Source organism: Olea europaea, unplaced genomic scaffold (genome assembly GCF_002742605.1).
Source record: "Olea europaea var. sylvestris unplaced genomic scaffold, O_europaea_v1 scaffold464, whole genome shotgun sequence".
Classification (NCBI taxonomy): domain Eukaryota; kingdom Viridiplantae; phylum Streptophyta; class Magnoliopsida; order Lamiales; family Oleaceae; genus Olea; species Olea europaea.
The window spans coordinates 29,012-50,859 of NW_019262951.1; the positions used below are offsets into that span (position 1 = coordinate 29,012).

Genomic DNA, 21,848 nt, shown 5'->3' on the forward strand with positions numbered 1-21,848 from the left:
CCCCCCCCCAAAACTCATTTTGAACGACCCACATTTTTATCAATTTTTCAAACACACATTTCATAAATTCTATCAAAACCTACTTAAAAAACGATTTTTAGTAGAATCAAAATCGGGGCTAACTTTCACCCTTCACTCAATGTGGAATATAAGAATTTATAGATCAAGGAATTAAGAATCTCACCAGAACTTAAACTCAGGGAGGCGGCGGACGAAGGGCCGGAACTCGTCGGAGCCTCGGGTCGGAAGGCCGGGCCCGTCGATCACCTCTTGGATCTCGGGGTCTATCTGGGGCGAAAGGAACGCAATCAACAGCTGGAGGATGTAGATTCCCAACCCGTAAGTGACGATATAGTACCCCTGAACAACGTACATACGCACGGCGTAGATGAATGCAATCACCAACAGGAAGATCCAACGGTACAGCACCAGCGGCGTCGATTTGTCCAAGAAATACTGGTACCGCTGCCACATGGTGTGGGTTAGCTGTGACACAGCGGAGGTGGCGGTGGAATCGCCGGCTGCTCCGGCATCCATGTTCCTGTTTTAAAAATAGTCCCTTATCTGGAGTTTATTTTTTTGTTTTTGTTAATTTTATAGATAATTATTATCGGAGTTTAGTTTTATGAGATACTTTGCACAATAAATACCTTCCAAAACACATGCCAAAGGTATAAAATGATTTCAAAGTTGGAGTATTAACGGTCTGATTTTATCGATTTTTAATAGATTTTTAAACCAAATCGTTTAAGCCGATTTGGAAAAAATTCAAACCTAAATCAAACCATTTTGAACGGTTTGAAAAAAACTCAAACCTAAACCTAACGGTTTGATCTGATTTCACCATATGTCTTTATACTCGTCTACTTTTATGTCATTAATTTATTGAATTCAATATATATTGATATCTTACTAGCAATGAATTTAAACAAATCTAAGCCCCTCTTTAAACCAAATTTTGGAAACAAAAAAAAATGAAAATTTGGATTGTTATTCCACAAGTCCAGCCACCTTTGTTGACTTGCTGTTTCATGTGTGGGACCCAGCTTCCTCTCCAACATTCAATTTTCTCATTATGATGATATGAAAAATATGGCTCAAACAGAGGCTAAATATATCTACTATAAATTTAAATAACAACTAAATCAAAGTGAAATTACAATAAACTAAAACATGATTTTTTTTCCATTTTTGTTCACCTTTTTCAGGCTAATGAAGATATAATAACGTTACAATACAAGTTTACTAAATTAGATATAAGGTCCAAAAACCATAATGATATCCAACAAGACCTCATGATTATCATATCTGAAAAAAAGGATACTGATTAAACAAAGAAAATAACCAACAATAATAACAAAGCAATTGTTTATAATATTTAAATATAACAATTACACAAGTTTACATTTGTATGATATTACGAAACGTATTTAATTTCAGATTCTTACCTTAATTTGCTCCAAAAAATTATTGATCTTAAACTTTATTCGTAGCAAATATTATCACCGAAGGTTTATGATCTCTTTGTCTGTCATTTGGTATAATGAATTTCAATTCAACTTTAAAGAGGTGTGAAAAATCTGAAAAAGAAGTGTGTGGTACCAGTGGCTCAAGACTGTTTTGAGTGTCGACTGGAATTCATCTAAATTCTGAAAAGGAAAAAAGGCTTTTGATAGATCATATTAGTATCAAAATTATTAGATATATATTATGGTTATTGGATAATAATAATAATAATAATAATAATAATAATAATAATAATAATAATAATAATAATAATATATCTGTATTAGAAAATTAGAAATTGACAAAAATACCCATAAATGACAAAATTATTAAATTTTACATGTGGACGAAGTTTCAAAAAAATTCATTTTTCATTTTTTTTATATATTTTTTTCGCCGGTCTAATTTGGTTTTAAACTATAATTAAAATTTTCAAATCTAAACCAAACAATTTTGACTGATTTGGTTTGAGTCAAAATCATTTCGTTGATCAGGTCCACGTGGTATCGAACTGACGATTTCTAAAATGAGGTTTCAATTCGATTTTGCGATTTTTGCTTACAGCCTTATTTCAAAGTAAAAATCTTTTTTCTTAAGCATTCTCTTGTAAATGTAATTTTATTTTCAGGCAGCTCAATCAACTTACAAATTATAACCAATTTTTTTTCTTTTTTTTTTCGGAAACATTTTATAAAATTGATGAAGTAAATGATAACTAAGTCAAATATATCACTCTTTCGAGTGAAAATACAGACAACAAAACCTTAAATAATCACCAACATACCATCTCAACATGATCAAAGACAATATTGTCAGTGATATTGTAAGCAATCATCAAAGAGAGTTACAATTGTCGTGATGGACGACTGTTCATCAATATCATTGTCTAATTTTAATTCCTCTTATTTTCCATAAGCCGCCAATTGTTAAGATCAACTATTATTAGTTTTAAATGATGTTTTTCATCTATACTTCATTCTATCCATCCTCTCTCCCGTAGGTCAAGTTATTTAACCTTCTCCCTTTGGTCGAGTTTCATTAAGTCCAGCCTGCCTATAAAGAAATTCAAAGACAGCACTACCAACAAGATGAAGAGGATTCTGAAATGGAAATGTCTATCCAACGCACTTATGTCCAGAACCTCCTAGCGAATGAATTTATCGACTATTTGAGTGCAACTCCATAACTAGATGACCTCTTTGATGAGGTATTATCAATGTTTTATCTAACGAAAAAGTCCTCCTTAAATAATATCTCACGTAAACTCAAAAAAATTTCTTTTATTTTTAACCACACATTCTTTAAAAAATTACTATTCATTTCATTATAATTTGAAATAATAGAACCCAAATAGAGTCTATATGTATAAGATGAATTGAAATATTACTTGAATAATTGCGAGTGCAAATAAATATATACAATACTAGACAAATATGAATAAGTCTTCTAATCTCTCTTACTTTTCATTGTATATCACTCTCACGTTGATACCATAGAGCTCGAATCTTTTATTCATCTTGCAATGCCACTTTAGAACTTTTCATGAGTTAGGTAGATGAAAGCCTCTTGCTCACTGAACTATAAAGGTTTCACCAATGGTATAAGATACCAAACCCATCACTCCAAGAATGGAATCCTTTCCTAATATTAAATTAGCAAATTTCGTACTATGTCCATCTTTCTAAGTATGTTGAATGCATTCGAACAGTTGAAATTTAAATGCACCATTTCAAATTTGAGCGAAGGGTAGAAACAAGTCACTGCTCCTCACTGACCTCAGAAGGCTGTAGCCCTATCATTATCACTAATTACCAGGGGCGAAGCGTGCAATGAAAATGTGATGCCTCACTTTTTGTCACTTGAAACATGTAATAATCATAACATATCATTTCAAATTAGGTGCAGAGGCCCTTCACTTCAGTGTATTAGCTTTTGGGTATCCACAACTCACATATGGGACTTTGCCTCTGCAACTATGCTTCGTCCGAGTGAAGAAGCTTTATCCTAACTTCACCTTTGCAACTATGCTTCGCCCATGTGAAGAGGCTTCACCCCTACAAAATGGCACTTGCCTTCGTCCTTGCAAAATGGGACTCCACTTCTGTAATTGCATTTCACCCCATGTGAAGAGGCTTCGTCCACGGAAAATAAGACTTCGCCTTTGCAACTACATTTCGCCTATGTGATGAGGCTCCATCCCTACAAAATGAGTATCACTAAGTACTCTCTATCTTAACACACGGGCTTTGTCAATAATCAAAGTCCACACTTTGTTTAAAATTTATGTCTAGACTTGGGGGACTATCATACTTATACCACTCACTATAACCTCGTGTCACCTCAAAATGAGTTTTGCTAATGGTCGTCCATTTTTGTTACTATGATATTTATAACAAATTACAACAACTATAACTTCATCGCCTATCCAATCACACAAATAGATTTTGGATAAGTGACACAACTCTCCAAATCGCCTCACCTCAAATTAAGGCCATCTATAAGTCCTTAGGTTCTAAAGATTCAGTACTTATCTATTCGTAGCCACCTTTATATTTTGAGGGTAGTTTGTAAGCTCTCTTTTAGCATTGTCCATCGATTTATTTCATTAACTCCGATCAAAGTCCATCCTTTATATAAATATTCATACCTAAACTTGTAGGACTATTTTTATGTCTCACCCAACGAGGCAGACCAAGTAGCAGCCAACTAAGAAAGAGAAAGAAGCCACTCAAGACCCACACTCCCTATCACCTTGTCCTTTCAAGCTCAACTGAAGCAATTAAGCAAAAGGATGAAGTGATTAAGGGACCTCATTTGAAGTGACCACCTCATCAAAAGCGTGATGTTCGAGGTAAGTCATCGCAAGTTACTGCAGTATATTTTCGAAGGTCAGATTTTTGTTTAATAAGGCATTTTCAACCTTCAACAAACATCACTTCAGTTAAAAGATCTTCCTTACAAAGATACTTTGGATGAATTTGACAGCTTGTAGTACTACGATCAGTAATCTTTTTATCCTATTTTTTAGATGACGGGCATAGGACATATGATAACTACTTTTCAATTAATTTAAGATTACCACAAACCTAGGATAGTGGAGATTGACACATGTCGAGTTTGATCTTCAAGAGTTGAGTTGATGCCACACGTTAGTAATCTAACATTAATAAGGCTACTTGGATAGGGACAAATACAGGGTAGAAAACATGCATTTAAAAAATCTGATTTGTCAAAAATAAATATAAAGAAAAAAAAAAGAGCTAACAAAAACCACAACATCATAGCTTCTCTCTCCCAAAATGGAATCGAAAGAACGCTCAATATCTAAACCTTCCATCTCCGTCGTCGTGCCACACCTTCGCCGAACATGGTGTCATAGCAAATCAACCATCTCAGCAAGCCATGTGAGTAGAGTTGGGGGAAATGGGTCAAAAAAAGTCTCTCCCTACATTTGAAACCCCAAAAATTGAAAGTCCAAAATACATGTTCCTTCCATCATTGGTCGTCCTCAAATAGTCGGACCTCGTAAGCATTGCGCAATAACTTGCGCCAGAGACTCCATTGGCGTCTTGTCACAACCTTGCTTCCAGCGAAATGCATAAACACATTTAAGTCAATCGATTTCCATTTCTTTGCTGATATTAGTCTTTTTCTACATTTCATCAGTTCTAGCTTCCATTGAGGCTTTGTGCGTTGATACGGTGTCTTGATACATTAATGTGCTTACGTTTTAGTTGTGATTTTGTACAATTGATTTTTAAAAATTACTCTTGATTAGCTTATCCGGTTGGGGATTTGCTTTAATTCTCATCTGTGTATTGTGTGAATCTTTTAGGTATGCCTTTATGTGAGTGTTTAGAAATTTGAATGGGAAAGATCTTTTCTATGGCATAATGTTGCTTTGCAATTGTTTTAATTCAACTTGCAAATTCTTTACAATAAAGCTATATGGTTTTTTCAGGTAGAATTGAATTGTGCTTAAAAATTTAACATGATATTGTTGATGGGATTTTAGCATAGTTGGCCAGTATTGCAATTGGGAATTTCTTACAGCATTATGTTTCTTGAAGCGAAGCTAGGCTGCGACTATGACATTGTCATTTGCCTATAATATTTGAAACACTTAGATCGTAACCTCCATCCCCTCTATATGTAATGGCTTTCTTGTAATCGTATAGTTTATTGCCTCCAACTCGAAGCGAAGTATGGAAGGGACTCACCAGCAAATTTCAACATAAGTTACACAAATTAGCAATCAAGAAACAAAATCCCATTTTGAAAAATCTTCCAAGAAACCTTCACTGCAACTTGCAACTACAGTGCGGCTCACGTACATTTGCCAGGATTCCCAAGATGGTCAGAAAATCAGTCGATCTGAAAGATTGTCGTTGATTGAACAACACAGCACTTGGTTTAATAGTGGTTTTCTTGATTTCAATTTACGGCAAAATAATTTCTTCACCAATGAAAACTAGATCGAATTTATTTCAGGTTGATTTTTTTTCCCAGAAGGATTAAGAATAAGGTGATTTTTTCTACGGTGCAAAAGAGTAGGATTAATTGGGGAAATGAGATTTTTTCATCATAAAAACGAGAGTAAGGTCCAATTCTGGTCCGCTATGCAAAGCTTTCCTCCAAAAAAAAATTTATGCCACATCAGATTTTTCAAATCCGTGTTCTCTACTCTGTATTTGACCCTATCCAAGTAGCCTTATTGATCTATCATACACCACTTACTTCTCTTGGGCCATGTTTGATAATCATTTTTTCCATGGGAAATGGAAATCTATCCAAAATTTAGTGTTTGAATGCAAACAAATTCCGTGGAATTGGTTTTCCACTCCCCACCCCACGTGACCTTCTTTTCTAGCTTTTTAAGGAAACCCAATTCCTTTGGTTTTGGTGAGAAAATGATTTCCAACTTCTTCTTTTTAAAAAAAATAAAAAATAAAAATTTTTAGCAATGGGAACAAAATCTATCAACGATTGTAAAAATTTTTATCTCTTTAATTGACAATTTTCATGAAAAAAACAAAACAAACGTCAAAAGATCTAAAATTTTAACATTTTTCAAGTGAAAAATTATCCAAATCAAACATATTTAATTGACAATTCTCAGAAAAACAAGTTCTAGGCAATTCAATTCCCTGAAATTCGTTTTCTTTCCATCCAAATTTCATCCTTACAATCAAACAAACTCTTATTATAAAAGTTAACACTTTTAATATCTTTCAAAGGTAATGTAATCTTATATATCTATAGTATATTACTTGGTATTTTTCTCTTCAATCTGGATCCTAATGCTCACATCCATTGTCTTTCGCACACCCAAAATTGTCTTCCATTGTTGATTGATTTAAGCGTTATCGAGGTTGCCTCCCTATTCATTGGAGATATGGCCACGTATACCTAACGTTTTATAGAGACGAAAGTGGAGTTAGGATCTATTAACCACATGTCTTGCTAGATTTTGAAGTCAACATGATTAATGAGTATTGAACTCAAGTACGTTGTCTAAAGTAGATTTGAATTGAATATAAATGGGGTAAATCCATCAATGGTCATCAAACTTTATACTTAGTGTCTCATGGTGACCTAATTTAATTTTGTTTCACCATAACAACCCAACTCTATATTTCGTGTTACAATGCCCACCCAATTTGATTTTGTGTCACCGTAGCCACTCAACTTCTTCTAATCCATTTTCATCAATTTTAAAAGGGATAAAATGGTAATTTTCACTATACATAAAAATAAATTTCAAAAAACAAAAATAAATTTTTTATTTAAAAACATTTTTAAAAAAAAATAGGTTTTTGTTTTATATTATTTTTCTAAGTAATTTTTTTAAAAAACAAGTTTTTATTTTATTTTTTAAGTAACTCATTTTAAAATAAGTTATTTTATTTTTTAAGTAATTTTTTAAATAAGTTTTTATTTTACTCTATTTTTATCAAATAATTTTTTATTTTATTTTTTTAACTTATTTTATATATATAATGCAAAGTTATTATTTTACCACTTTTAAAATTAGTGAAAATTGTGAAAAGAAGTTAGATGATCACAGTAAAACATTGTGTGATTTTGAGTGGTTATGGTGAAACGTTATATGAAATTGGATAACCATAATAAAATAAAATCAAATTAAATGACAATGGTGATACTAAGTATAAAGTTGTGCGATCTGAATAAGTCTGAAGTATGTAAAATCATTATATGCATTGATTCAACTTTCATGAATGAAAATTTTAGAAATGGTAATTAGAAAATATAATTATTCCAAAGCTCAAATAATTTCTGATTTTAGATTAAAGAAAGTAATATTTATTATCAACAAAATTACTGAATAACAATTCCATTAGCGATCACCGACTCACTCATTTCCAATTATCGATGACGCTTTCGTAGCTGATCGCACTAACAAAATATTTATTTTTTCTTCACTTTTTTATTTTTTAATAATTCGTTGATATTTGAAGTTTTCTTTTTATTCTTTTGCTAAAAAAAAATAAAGATAGAATAAATGCTTCTTAGTTGACGATTGATGATTGAAGCACCGTTGATGATAGTCGACAATGTTTGCATACATAATAGCTGAAAAATGTGTGCTGGTAAAGGGTATAAGTTAGGTATGATAACTAGATAAAAAGGAGAGGATGGGACAGTTGTATCAGTGAAACCCGAGGGACTCACAGTACAATTCCCTCATCTTTTCCTCGGCTCTTTGGTGATCAAATCGAATTGACTCGAGTCACGGAAGTCGCGCTGAAGAATACAAATATACTGCAATAACTTTTGTATTGATTTGGTAAATTTCTACATCGACCAGAATGGTTGAGCTGAAGTTTCTTGGAATGGATTTTAGCTGTGCGTTGGGATCACTAAGCAGAGGTGAATTCCCAGAAAAGGACTGTTTGCTTCCGCTGATATCAAAGCTTCTTGGTTACTGCATCGTCGCGGCCTCTACCACTGTGAAACTCCCTCAGGCAAATATTTTCCTCATTAATCGTTTATAAAAAAAATTACCTTTCTACTGTTTTGGGTGTTTTTTCATGATCAGAGTTATATTTCAACGACTTTTGATGCTATTTTTGGTGAAAAATTAAGAATGTTTGGATATTTGACCTGGGTTTTGTAGTTAATGGTATAATTATTTTTTCTTTCAGTGATTTACATGTTTGGTACGTGATTCAAAGTGTAAATCTTGGAGTAACCCAATGTAACAATTCACAGGATTATTATCATATTCATAATACCCTATTTCGTATATGAAAAGGGATTGAACCTGATTTAGCTTTTCAGTTGTTGATTCTATATTTATATTCAGTTGGGTGAAAAATAACTCAATAATTGAAACTTGATTTTAATCATATTTCTTTAATTTTTACTTATGGAACTAATTATTGGGACTTCAGTAGTGTCTTGGGATATTTTTCCTTTTCATAACATGATACAATGTCACTTTTCTGATAATGCCCATTTTTAGGTGCTGCCTGTTCTTTGTCCAGTTAATAGCTAAATCTTGGCATTTTATGTTACTCAGATTCAAACCTCAGAACTGTTGACATGATTATGTTTGAGATCTTATCACACTTAAAGGAAAGGAAAGAGATAAAATGATAACAAATTAAGCCCTTGTTTGTTATCCATTTTCTCTCATTCATTCCAATTTTTTTTTTTTTTTTTTTTACAGTACTCATTTTCTACTACATATTCTTCATTCAAATAATATTACACGTAAATAAAAAACTTTTCTTTCTTTTCTAATCATGCATTTCATCATCAATCACTATTCCATAATACATTCTTCCCAAATAATGGGTGACAAACACACCCTATAGATCAAAATCTAATGGCTGCCTAAAATGGTAGAAATTGCTCCGATAATAAAATCAACAGCCTATGGCATTGTAATCATTTTGTTTGAACTTGTGATCCGGCTTGTAACTGCCATTTAATTCATTTGCTTATTCTCTCTCCTTTTTTTTTTTCTTTTTTTTTTTTTCCAGATACAGATAATTTTGAAACACAAGAGCATCAGGGGACTAAGCGTTGTGGCCTTCGAACTTGAGGTTGTTGGTTATACCATTGCTTTGGCATACTGTCTACACAAAGGGCTTCCATTTTCAGCATATGGGGAGTTGGCATTCCTTCTGGTCCAAGGTATGTACACTGGATCTGGGATTTTTTTTCCCCACCTTGGACAAGAAGGGAACAAAAGAGGACAGAGAGAAAAAAAGATTAAAGAAAAGTCTGATCTCAATGACTTCAATCCGGTTTCTCCAACTTCAGTTAGCAGAATTAAAGGAATTTTTAAAATCATATTCTTTATTTTCATTCCTGGGTCATCACTACCATTACTTTAAGCAGTTTGTTGTCATCAATAGTACAAATGCTGATAGAGCATGCCGTTTAAGCTTAAAAAAAGAGAGTAAAAGTTTGTTTCGTCAGTTTAATTAACTTATTTTGAATATAGCTCTCACCTTAGTGTCAAATAAGTAACTTTTTTCCAACTTGCACCTATAGACAAAAGTAATGTATTTTCTACTTTTTAGTAAATTTACTTGAGGGCATTTGTTTTCCATTTTTGTAAAAATGAAAATGAAAAATACAGCCGTTATGGGCCCCACATAAGAGATAGAAATTCAAATTTGGTGGCTTGATGTGATGGATAACGATCATATTTTTTTAATGGGGGAAAGAATGAGAAACAAATAGGGACTTAGTAATCCTTTTAAGCTTAGCCAAAGAGGTTTGTTAATTTGCTTCAATAAATTCATCTGAAAATTGTAATCGTTCTAACTTTGTGTTTTTCTTTTTTTTTGCAGCCATAATTCTAGTTGCAATTATCTACTATTTTTCTCAACCAATGGGAACCAAGACCTGGATCAGGGCATTAATGTATCCATTATTTCCTGTGTATAGATTATAATATTATAAAGATTTGTGTATATGTGAATTTATCTGTCTTTTTGGTATACTTGTGAAGCATCCTCTGTGGAATTACAAATAAATTATGCATTTCCTTACTAATTTAACAATAGATACTGTGCTGTAGCACCTACTATCTTAGCCGGTCAAATCGATCCCCTTCTTTTTGAAGCTTTATATGTGAGTCATTCCTGATTATTGTGCTATTATCACTTTTAGAATATATTTGGCTAAGCTTAAAGAAGGTAAAATTTGCTTTTATGAAACTTTTTTGTTCCCATATATTTTTTAATATGTTAATTTTTTTCTAAGTTTTTAGTAAAAATAGTTGTTTATTTTGGAAGTAATTACCATACTATGAAAATAAACTCCGATTTGGTTTGGCTAAAAATCAGATCTTTAGTAGATTTTGATAAAAGTTGATAAAATATATGGTTGAAAAATTGAAAAAATTTCGAGGTTTATAAAATATGTGGTTGAAAATGAATTCGAGGAAAATGAGTTTTTAAAAATTGGGCCTATCAGGGGCAAAGTGACTGAGTTATTTTCAATTGTATCCTTAAAAATTTCTTTATTTCAAATTTACTTATTTAAACCCTAGCCAAACATGCTCCAAATCTATGCCTATTGTTCCTTACTTTCTCCTTATCCTTCGATTTTGTATTCCTCGGACTCCTCCTGGGAACACGTTATTTTTTCTGTCTTATATTAAACCTGATGTTTCTTTGTGAGGCTTGACTGTGGAGCAAATTTTGTCAGGCATCACAACATGCAATTTTTTTCTTTGCAAGGGTTCCACAGATTTGGGAAAACTTTAAGGTGAGTGTTTACTTCATGGTACTTGTAAATTTCTGTATTTGTCTTTTACTTTCTTTATTCCAGTAATGAAAGCACCTGAACTTAACCTCGTTCCCAGTCTTCACAACACCGTTAGTTTTCCATTATAATTTCTGAGGAATGAAAAGGAGGAAGTTTTTTAGTAATGTTAGGAAAATGCAAGAAAAGCCTAGTAAAATATAGAAATCAAGTGAATTCGTTGCCTTTAAAAGGATCATATTGTTTCAACTCATTGGATAATTGAAAATAGGATTACCTATGAGAAAAAATCTTATAATATTAAATTTACGCTCGTGTTACTTTTCTCTCTTCTTTAAACTTTCGAAATGTTGAACTGCAAGGCCAGTACTCAATTATATACAATATTCAGGATCTTAAATGCTCGGTATCGTTGGTGAAATGATAATGGCTTAATGTGCTACCATCTGAAGAAACCAAGGTTGTCTTTCCCTGCATTTATTTTTGGATGTCAAACCAAAACTTACGAACTTTGCTTATCCTCTAAGATGGGTGATTATAATAATGAATTCTGGATCTTCTTTTCTGGAGTACTGAAATTGGTTTAGTGTGACAAGACTCAAATCAGCAAACTCGTTTCTCTAAAATGTCTTCTATGAATTCACTACTCCTTTCTTTCTATTTTTTCCTCATTGATGCCCATGTCCCTAAGTTTACTTGTGAGTAAACTGAAGAGTTCCATACCTAAAGACACTCATTGCATTTTTGCCTAACCTTGAAAAACTTAATTATTTTACTTGAGTAAATTAGAATTCATAGTATAAATAAACTTTTTTGGGTCAAAGTTGGAAATCAGTAATTTATTTTTGACCCAAACTTTTTTATTCACTTATAAGAAAAATGTAATATTTCCAAATGTGTTTAGAAAAAAAAAATTAATTACCTGTAAGTTGATGTACTTTAAAGCTTTGCAAAACATGCTCTCAGTTAATAGAACAACTTGTGCTTGTCATCCAACTGCCAAACAATTTGTAGAGATTAGCAGTTCTTCCCAATATAAGTAATGAATTTTATGAAACGGACAAAACCAGTTTCAAATTTAGCACACATTTATTTCTATATCGTTCCATGTACAGTACTGTAAGTAAGCATTATGCCACGGGCTTAGTTTCGTCACTCTCAAACTACACTAGCACCATATAGTCTGAACGCTCTACAACTCTTGTTCGCACGAGATAACGTTAAGTCAGCGTTAAACTCTCATGAAAATTTAACTTATGAGGCTAAATTATATTGACTTTGAGTAGAGAAGGTAGATAGGAAATTATAAGTAAAGGAGCACATAGATTTGGTAAAACTTCTTTGTATAAATGGAAAAGAAAACTATTTACAAATTACAACCTCTTAAGTATTTTTTCTCAACAAGATATCACTCTCTCTCCCCATCACTCCATTCATGGATGAGAGAATTATATTACTTTGTTTCCATTCCATCAATGGGAATTTTCTCTCAACTCCCCGTGTTTCTCTCCATTTGATCCATCCATTTCATCTTTAAAACTTCTTTGTATAAATGGAAGAGAAAACTATTTACAAATTACAACCTCTTAAGTATTTTCTCTTTACAAGATATCACTCTATCTCTCCATCACTCCATTCATGGATGAGAGAATTATATTACTTTGTTTCTATTCCATCCATGGGAATTTTCTCTCAACTCCCCGTGTTTCTCTCCATTTGATTCATCCGTTTCATTTGTAGGATTTACAAATGACCAACCCCTCTATTTATAGGCGAACTCTTGACAAGCAAGTTAGTATTATGGCTAAGATTTACTTGAGTCGAGGGCCACCATTGATTGCCAGTGGGCACCATTGGTTGTAATTTGCCATCTACCTCCTTTGACCACACGGTAGCTAAATTGGAATTTGCTACCTTGTAAGTGGCAATTCTCTACATTATTGTGCAAGTTGTCATGCATCTACATCGTGTCCGTTTTCAACTTTATGCAAGCTAATGTGCAAGTTGCATTTTACTTTCCAACCATATGCTAGTTGGCAATGACACTTTAAATGCAAGTGGATAATCTCTACAATTCATATGCAAGTGGACCTGTCCTTATCATAGTGGCCAAGTTGGACTTTGCTTTTTTCCTTCAAGCTTGTAGTAGTCATTCTAACTTGGCTTCCTTGAGCAAGTGTATAAGTTGGCGCCTATTTGCGTCTAAAACAATCGGCCACAGTCTACTGTATAAAGTGTTTTCACCTTAGAAAAATCTAAATTCCATCCCAACGCCCCTTGTTGGCATTTTTCTAGTCTGCGTCTTGTTTGCACAGCCTGTTTGCATTTGTTGCCTACACAGTTTGCCAACATTATTGGTTGCATCCCCTATCGCAATGCTTGCATATTCTTCCTGCCTATGTTCCTGCATTTCCTATCATAGGGAGTTACGTCAAGCCGTACCATACCACTTCACAACTTGATTTTTCCAGTCGCAACTTGGATGTATTGGCTATAACCATGAGGAGGTAAGTCACTCTCCTATCAAATTAGGCAACTCCCTCATCCCAATATAACGTACAGCCTGTTTGCATTTGTTGCCTACACAGTTTGCCAACATTATTGGTTGCATCCCCTATCGCAATGCTTGCATATTCTTCCTTGCCTATGTTCCTGCATTTCCTATCATAGGGAGTTACGTCAAGCCGTACCATACCACTTCACAACTTGATTTTTCCAGTTGCAACTTGGATGTATTGGCTATAACCATGAGGAGGTAAGTCACTCTCCTATCAAATTAGGCAACTCCCTCATCCCAATATAACGCCAAAACTTAGACTTAATTTGCCATGGTCTACTTCATTTTCTCTTCTTTGTGTCATGACATTCTTACATCATGTCAAACCTCGAGTCATGATAAGTTTGAGCGTGACATTGTGATACCACTTGTTTCAGGCTTAGTTTCATAACTCCCAAACCGTGCTAGCACCATGCAGCTTAGCACTCCACAACTCCCAGGTTGCGATCAATTCGTCTCGACAGCGATCGCAAAACAGTGCAGACAAGGCACTTTTATAAGACGAAATTGCTTGCGGCAAGGGACGCGGGTAGGAAATGGAGGCAGACTATACAGGCAGGACATAGGCTGGAGGATGTAGGTAGCTGTGCAGTTACGAAAATGAGGTCTTTTCTAAGTTAAAAACCATAGTTTGAGGAAGATAATATCGTGGACTGCAGCCGATTGTTTTGAATGCAAGTGGACAACAACTTGTACAACTTGCATGAAAAAGCAATGTCCAACTTGACTACAACAAAGTTTGATGGAAGAACCAATGTTCAAATTGGCTACTATAATAGGGACATGCCCACTTGCACATGAGCTGTTGAGATTTGTCACTAGAATTGAAAAGGATATGCCAACTAGTATAGAGTTGGATAGGGATATGTACCTTGTAACATGACTACTTGCAAAGAAGCAAAATCCAGTTTGATTACCACTTGCTCAAATGAGGTTAGTTGCAACTTGCATAAAGGTGGCATGCAACTTGCAACCATTGATGACCTTTGGATCAAGTTAATCCTGAATATTAATTCCAACTTGTTATTCAAGAGTTTGCCTATAAATAGAGGTAGTTCATTTGTAAATCATAAGGAGTGAAGTGAAAATATATTTAGAGAGATTGTAAAGTTTCTCTCATTTATACAAAGGAGATTTTTCCCAAACTTATTGTCTTGTTACTTTCCTTATAATTTCATTCTCTATTCAAAGTTATCATATAATTTAACTCCAAAGGTTGAATTAACGTGGGTGTTAGAAAGGCTGATTTAACGTTTTCTTGCGGGGACGGGAATTATGAAATGTGAAAGCCGTACAGTACTTGTAAGTTTGGGTGTAACTAAAATAAGTCCATGACAATTAGCACTGTTACTATATAATTCCATGGCTGGCGTCCATCTTGTAATTAATGAACTGTTGTTTTCAACTATTGCTCATAGTTGAAATACTAATATATTTTCTAAGGATGCATATTCTATCTATTTCATAATCTTGGATTAGAAGCTACAAATAAATTATCTTGTTACTAATTGTCCAACTGTGCAATGCACGGACTATGTCATTTTTTAGGTAATATTAAATTATTAACGTGTCAAAATATCTATTCAGTTCTCTCAATAAATTTACAAATTTGATTAATTGTTTAAAATGATAAATGGAAATGAAATCTTCATATATGACACACTTTTGACATTAAAAAAAAATTAAAATTTTATTAGGAAATTTTCTAAATGACGTCAAAAATTTTATTAGATTATTTAAAAACTTAATTGATCGAGAGGAAAAAGTAACAATAAGGAAAAAAATTCTAAAAATGATCGAATTTCTTTTATATACAAAATATTTTCAGATGTTAAAATATCAAGATGAAAAATTAGTTGGCCTCAATTTTGTGTTGCTATTATTGAAATGTATTTTCTGGGATTGGATAAATGTTCCCTTGATGCATGAATTAAAAACCCAAATTATTGGAACTCATAATTTATATATTAAACATTATTTTAGTTTGAGTGGTTATTTTACATATAAATAACGTATTTAATGATAACTATATTCAATATAATTAAATCGTGTAATTAATCGAATCTTTTTTTATTGTTCAATATCCAATCGATTTAATGATTTTTTTTATTTACGTATAATATTATTTTATGGAAGATTCTGCTATTGAAAATAAAAGAGAGAAAAATGGGAAAAAAAAATTAATGGAGCTAAACACAAACTGAGCCACAATATAATATTTAATCACTTGAATGGGGTTGAGATTTTTATTTAATCACCCAATTTTGATATATTTGAATTTAATCCTCTAAAATTTATATACATGTAAAATATTCAATATTGTCAAATAAATTAATCAACATCTTTTCGAATGAGTATTAAATTTTTTCAACGTTGTGCTAAGTTTTACTTTGATTTATCGCAACTGATTTTAGGAAATAAACAATATACATGATTTAACATACTTCGTGTCACGTTATAAGGGTAAAATAGATTTGTATAAAAAACATATCAATCACCAAAGAAAAAAATTATTGCGGCAAAATTGCTCCGTGATTCACGGAGTTGCTCTATTTTTTTTTTTTTTGGGCACTGGGTGATTATTTAGTTTTTTATAAAAATCTACCATAGATCTTCTATATTCTCTAGAAATTCGTTTCGAGAACTATATCATAGACACATCAAATGATCTAAATGAATCGAGAACAGTTAAACGTACATTAAACGTGTGTATTAAAAAATGCGTATAACTTGTTTTTTCTTAAAAAAATCAATTATTTTATTAATGTTTATTATTTTTTCGCTAAAATAATTTTTGACGTCATTTAGAAAATGTTCTAATGAACTTTTAAATTTTTTTAATGTCAAAAGAGACATTATTTAAAAAATTAAGAATTTCGATAACAAGCAAATTTTATAAATTCATCGACGATTGTACGGTAGTCGAATCCATAAATCTTTTATATTCTCTCGAAACTCATTTTGAGAACTATGTCATAGACACATCGAATGATCTAAATGAGTATAAAAAATAGTTAAACGTACATCAAATGTGTGTTAAAAAAAAGCATCTCGTCTTTTAAAAAAAATCAATTATTTTATTAATGCTTATTATTTTTTCGCAACAATTTTCTCAATATAATTTACATCATTTTCTTAAAATATATATATATATATATATATTATGTGGTATGACGTCAACATTTATTTTTGGTCGTAAAAGTTGAAATCAGACAAAACAGCAACACCACACACATGTAGGAAGACCATTAGTAGTGATTTTAGGAGTGAAGTGGAATATTATGGGATATTCAAGGGTGAAATGGGAAACACAAAATATGTCCTGAATGAATAGTGCTCGCCACATTCACTCTTTTATAGTAGCAGGGATATAATTGAATGAAAGCGAGCAGCTACAGTACATGAGTTGTGTAAGTCAACAATCAATAACAATAAAGCAATCACATTCATTTCATTTCTATGGATTAACATTATAAATAATTAAAGGGGGATTTCAGTGAATTTAATGCTGAACGAGTTTAGCTACAGTAGAGAACTAATTTAGTGTGAAATCTCTGCCTCAAGATGAATAGTAATATTGGGATCCTCTCTTTTAAGGTAAGGGGGGAATATATTTATTTATGTGAAATGGGTTGAGCTCTCCAACCTTTCGAGGCTTGCTTGATGGCCATTATTTTAAGAAAATGGAGGTTTGAGTAGTGGCTTTTTTGAGAGAGTGATTAAAAATTAATAAAAAGTTTTAGGTTTACGTGTAAAATATTTTATTGTGTAAATGTGTGGCTAAAAATGAGTATGAGAATAAAAAATTTGGAAATAATGGTTGTCAAAGGAGGGTTTAGTGTGGCATTATCGCCCTTATCTTTAAAAGTGAGATTTTAACCATTGAGAGGTCAGATCCTCACATGACAGGAACTATTTTTTTGACATTTGAAAAATTCAAAATTTCTCTAAAATGACTATTATGCCCTTACTCAAAACTAAATATTTAAAGAAAAAAATCAAAACAAAAATCTATTAAAAATAAAAATAAAAAATCGACAAGAAAAAAAATACAGTCTTCCACCTCATCTGCCCAACCACCAACATTGTCGCTAGCCCATCTTTCCCACCACCTGCGATGAATTCTTTACTCTTGGTGGCAATGGCGATTACAACGATCGGATAAGAATGGATAGGGAAGAAGTGTGTGTGTTTTTTTTTTCTTTTTTCTTTTTTCTTTTTTTTTTTAACACAATTCCATTAAGCATTACATTCCCACAAATAGTTTACATATGCGATTACAAATTTGAATTCGAAGCCCAAAATCAAATATTTATCACACTTCCATCTCCATCTGCAACCTTTAACCCTAACTCTAGATATTATCTAAGCACTTTTGCCCTTAATCCTTCTAGCCAACTGAATATCCTTAGGCATAATAGTTAGTTGGCCACAGATTTGTATCCACCAAAAGTCCCACCAAATAAGATAAGGGTAGCGTTATTTCCATCCACGCTTTTTATAAGCACATCCCACTCTAAGTTCATCCCTAATAAAATTTTAAAATTTAAAAAAAAAAATATTTACATCCACGTTATTTCCAATCTTGCCTTTATTAATTCATTCAGTTAAATACTATATATCCACTTGAATTTTATATATTCATTGTAGGTGGCCAATATCAAAATATAAACAATTTTTACTTAAATTTCTCGTGATAAATGATGCCTACCATCATCTAAACTTTACAAATGCACAATTCGCATATATCAGAAATAGACATGGAAGAAGTTAAGCGGCAGCAATATGATTTCGATCTCCTGATCAATCCAAAGAATCACATGCTTTAACATACCCTTTTTTTTCAGATTTTTTTGGTAGAACATGGGTTGTTAATGTCTATAAATTAATATAAACAAAAGAAACGTAGTGAAGGGCTGACATGCTGACAATTATTTTCTTCTGTGTTTTGGATTCATGTCCAATAATATCACATGGGTCTATAATATGACAAACTTTGTTGAACTATAGAGTACCTCAAATAATCCAAATACAAGACAGGGGCTTGCAACATCTAAGAGCAATGATTTACCAGTGTCAAGGCCAAAAACTCTTTCCCATTATCCAGATTTTTTTAATCATACACACCCCACTAGTATTCAGCTTATTACTCTCCAAACACTCGTCAAACTCCCCATTCCTTGGAATGTCAATGAACTACTCAAATTAATTATGGGAAATTCCAAACTCTTGCAACAATTACAGTGTTCATCCGATTTAGATCTCACAATTCTGAATAATATTTCGTTAGTATTACTACTTTTATTATGGATCAACGAATTATGACTATTGGAAGAGCTCTCGCTGGTGTTCAAGTGATTCAAAGAGGTGAATTGATTAAATAAGTCATGAGATCAACCGAATATGACGAGAGTGACAAGGAGGGATGGTGGCGGAGGAGGAGGAACTAATCTACAGTGAGGCCCATTGGACAGATTTAGATGGGGGATGGGGGGTGCCAATTTTTTTATTTTTAGAAGATTTCAAGAAAATGAATCTAGACCTTTAAATTGATTTAAATTTAGGGTTGAGATTATTTGTCAAATTCACTTGTCAAAAAGCTTTGTAGGAGGAACGCTCCCTTATATTACACAAGCTGCTCATTATTACTTATATCCATTTAAGTAAATTTATATATGATTTAAAATATAGTAAAATTTTATTTCTGAAAGTGGATGTAATTATAAAAAGCGTGGATGGAAATAGCGGTACCCTAAGATAAGCCTCCTCCGGTTGCGGTGAGGATTTTATTGCCTCGGTTGTAAACTGCTTACTTGGTGCCTTGCTGCCAGAAGATTTCCCGACGGTTTGGTGGCTAGCGTTGATAACTGTATGTATATGTGTGTATAGATTTGAGAGAGAGAGGTGTGTGAAGAAACTAAATGAATTTTCCTTTTACCTTTTAGGTTTGTCAGATTTTTCTTTAAAGTTTTTTTATTCTTTTAATATTTAATTAATAACAAGGGCATAACAGTCATTTTAAAGAAATTTTGACTTTTTAACGGTCAAACTAACGGTTTCTATCATGTAAGGATCCAATCTCACATGTTTGATTAGGTTGGTGAGTCAAAACCTCAATTTTGAAGGTTAAGAAGCCAATATCACTTGCTAAAAGGTTGGGGAGCCCAGCCCTAATGTTCCCTTTTATGTTAACAAATGTCTATCATTGTTTGAGCAGAACAAAAGCACGGGGGAGCTTAGCTTGTTGACCTCCTTAATGAATTTTGGAGGTTCCATGGGTAATTTTATGTTGATTATCGCATCGATAAAGGCGGATTCTGTGGATTGATAGATGTCTAGATGCTTACGTTTTATTTTTTTGGCAGTGAGAGTTTTCACCAGCATGCAGGAAAAGGCACCAATGAGTGGTAATATTACATTTTTCTTTATTAGTATTTTCAAGCATTCTGAAAAAATGTCATCTTAAGCATCGTGGTAATGGCATATTTAAGGAAGGAGGATTTGATTGCATTGGATAGAACTAAGAAAGAAAAAAAGAAACTAAAATCTTGTTCATTATGCTATCGAATTCTATCTACTACACCACACCAAACATGTGATAAAGGGTTTGGCGCACAATACTGGACAGGACAAGACTATCAGATTTGAAATTCTCTTTCATCTTTAGTACTTTTCGGTCTTATCAAATCCTCTACAAATATGAAAAATATATGCATTGGACATTGATTTCGGGCTGATAAATATCCTACACTTCTGTGCTTTAAAATATCTCAGATGAGAATCTTGAAAACTTCCATCTCATATTATCTAGTAGTATTTTGTATTGCAAGTCATCTTCTATGCAAAGTAGACTGAATTGAAATATGGATTAAATTATGGGATGCTAAACACGAAGAAAGGCCTGACACAGTGGAAGTAAAACCGAAGTGTGTGAAACCAATGCTAGCAATTAGGGTCTGCTTTTAAAACGGCAACAACAAAAAACTCAACTTTATTCTCGACAAATTTGGAGTCGGTTACGTGGATCTGCTTTTGTCCCTTCATTCCGTTCATTGCTAGATCTATTGGAACAGCTTTTGTCCCTTCATTCCGTTCATTGCTAGATCTATTGGAACATCTAAATTGATTAGATCCTTCAAAACTAGAACAAAACATGTGGGTTTTAGGGTCTGCCTTCTCTAGTTGTATGCGCTTTGGAGGAGAACGCAGGAGATAGAACTAAAGGAGCTTTAATCCGCTAAATACAGAATTGCCAAAAACTAATGAACTCTTTAGCCATGGCTAAACAATTTTCTTGTATTACCATGAAACTCAATTATTTTGTCATCATGCATGTTCTTCAATGAAGGTTTCAGTTTATTCTTATCGATAATCATTTGTGCTTGACACTAATAATTTATATTATTTCATTTGCTGCTGTTTGTTAACTATTTTTCGTCTTTGGTTAAATATACTTGATTTCTATTTTTGTAGTCATTCTGGGCTCTGTGATTGGAATCATGACTAATGGTACAATCCTAAGTCAAATAATCTTATACCAAAAGCCACCTGCAAAGAAAGAAAATAAAACAGATTAGAGAACTGAGATTGGCACCTCAGAAAATTTGGATCAGTTTCGACATCAACACTAGTCTTGTACTGTAAGTCAAGCTCCTTGGAAGGAGGCAAATAACATCTTTATCCAGATCAAGATTGTAACCACATGATTCAGCTTTTATCCTTCATTAGATAAAATGTCTCCTTATTAGAGTTGAAAGTCAGTTCTTTAACCTTGGGTTTTAGATTATTTTTACTTGAGCAGGCACTACTATTTTAGTTTCAGATTCTTTACAACATAGATGCTGATACTAGATGTAACGAATATGTTTCTTTTACAGTTTCGTGGTTCTCTCTATTCTGTTGTGATATGACAATCGAGCACAAGTTGTGCCATATATTTCTTGTTTTTTCCATTTTAGTGGTTGGTGTAAAGGTTTTGGAATTATGTTTGATGCAAATCGTCTAATCCATGTCAACTGGGCATGGTTCTTCCTCCATA

The 21,848-nt window shown here is 32.8% G+C and overlaps 2 protein-coding genes across 3 annotated transcripts in view; one reads left to right on the forward strand and one right to left on the reverse strand.

The window, feature by feature from the left end:
* Nucleotides 1-626, reverse strand: part of LOC111388184 (protein RER1A-like) — an 8,010-nt gene extending 7,384 nt beyond the window's left edge. The window contains exon 1 of one of the 2 annotated variants that reach the window (XM_023012868.1): nt 185-621. In XM_023012868.1, coding sequence (XP_022868636.1) covers nt 185-537 — 353 coding nt within the window. In that variant the 5' untranslated portion in view covers nt 538-621. Of the gene's footprint in view, nt 1-184 lie in introns of both variants that reach the window. The other variant, XM_023012869.1, reaches the window with a different exon arrangement.
* Nucleotides 627-8,103: 7,477 nt separating this feature from the next.
* LOC111388186 (mannose-P-dolichol utilization defect 1 protein homolog 2-like) lies at nt 8,104-21,794 on the forward strand. The gene is made up of 8 exons (XM_023012871.1): nt 8,104-8,492; nt 9,516-9,669; nt 10,335-10,407; nt 10,551-10,617; nt 11,197-11,256; nt 20,028-20,088; nt 20,176-20,217; nt 21,284-21,794. The coding sequence occupies exons 1-8, from the start codon at nt 8,337-8,339 to the stop codon at nt 21,385-21,387; spliced, it is 717 nt and encodes a 238-aa protein (XP_022868639.1). The 5' UTR covers nt 8,104-8,336; the 3' UTR covers nt 21,388-21,794.
* The last annotated feature ends 54 nt before the right edge of the window (nt 21,795-21,848 follow it).

What these genes read in the sequence shown, in the direction of transcription:
- LOC111388186 (XM_023012871.1), top strand. Translation starts at nt 8,337, where the DNA reads ATGGTTGAGCTGAAGTTTCTTGGAATGGATTTTAGCTGTGCGTTGGGA. An exon ending in GGCATTCCTTCTGGTCCAAG is followed by an intron (nt 9,670 to 10,334) that starts GTATGTACACTG and finishes TTTTTTTTGCAG; the next exon opens with CCATAATTCTAGTTGCAATT. An exon ending in ACCTGGATCAGGGCATTAAT is followed by an intron (nt 10,408 to 10,550) that starts GTATCCATTATT and finishes ATTTAACAATAG; the next exon opens with ATACTGTGCTGTAGCACCTA.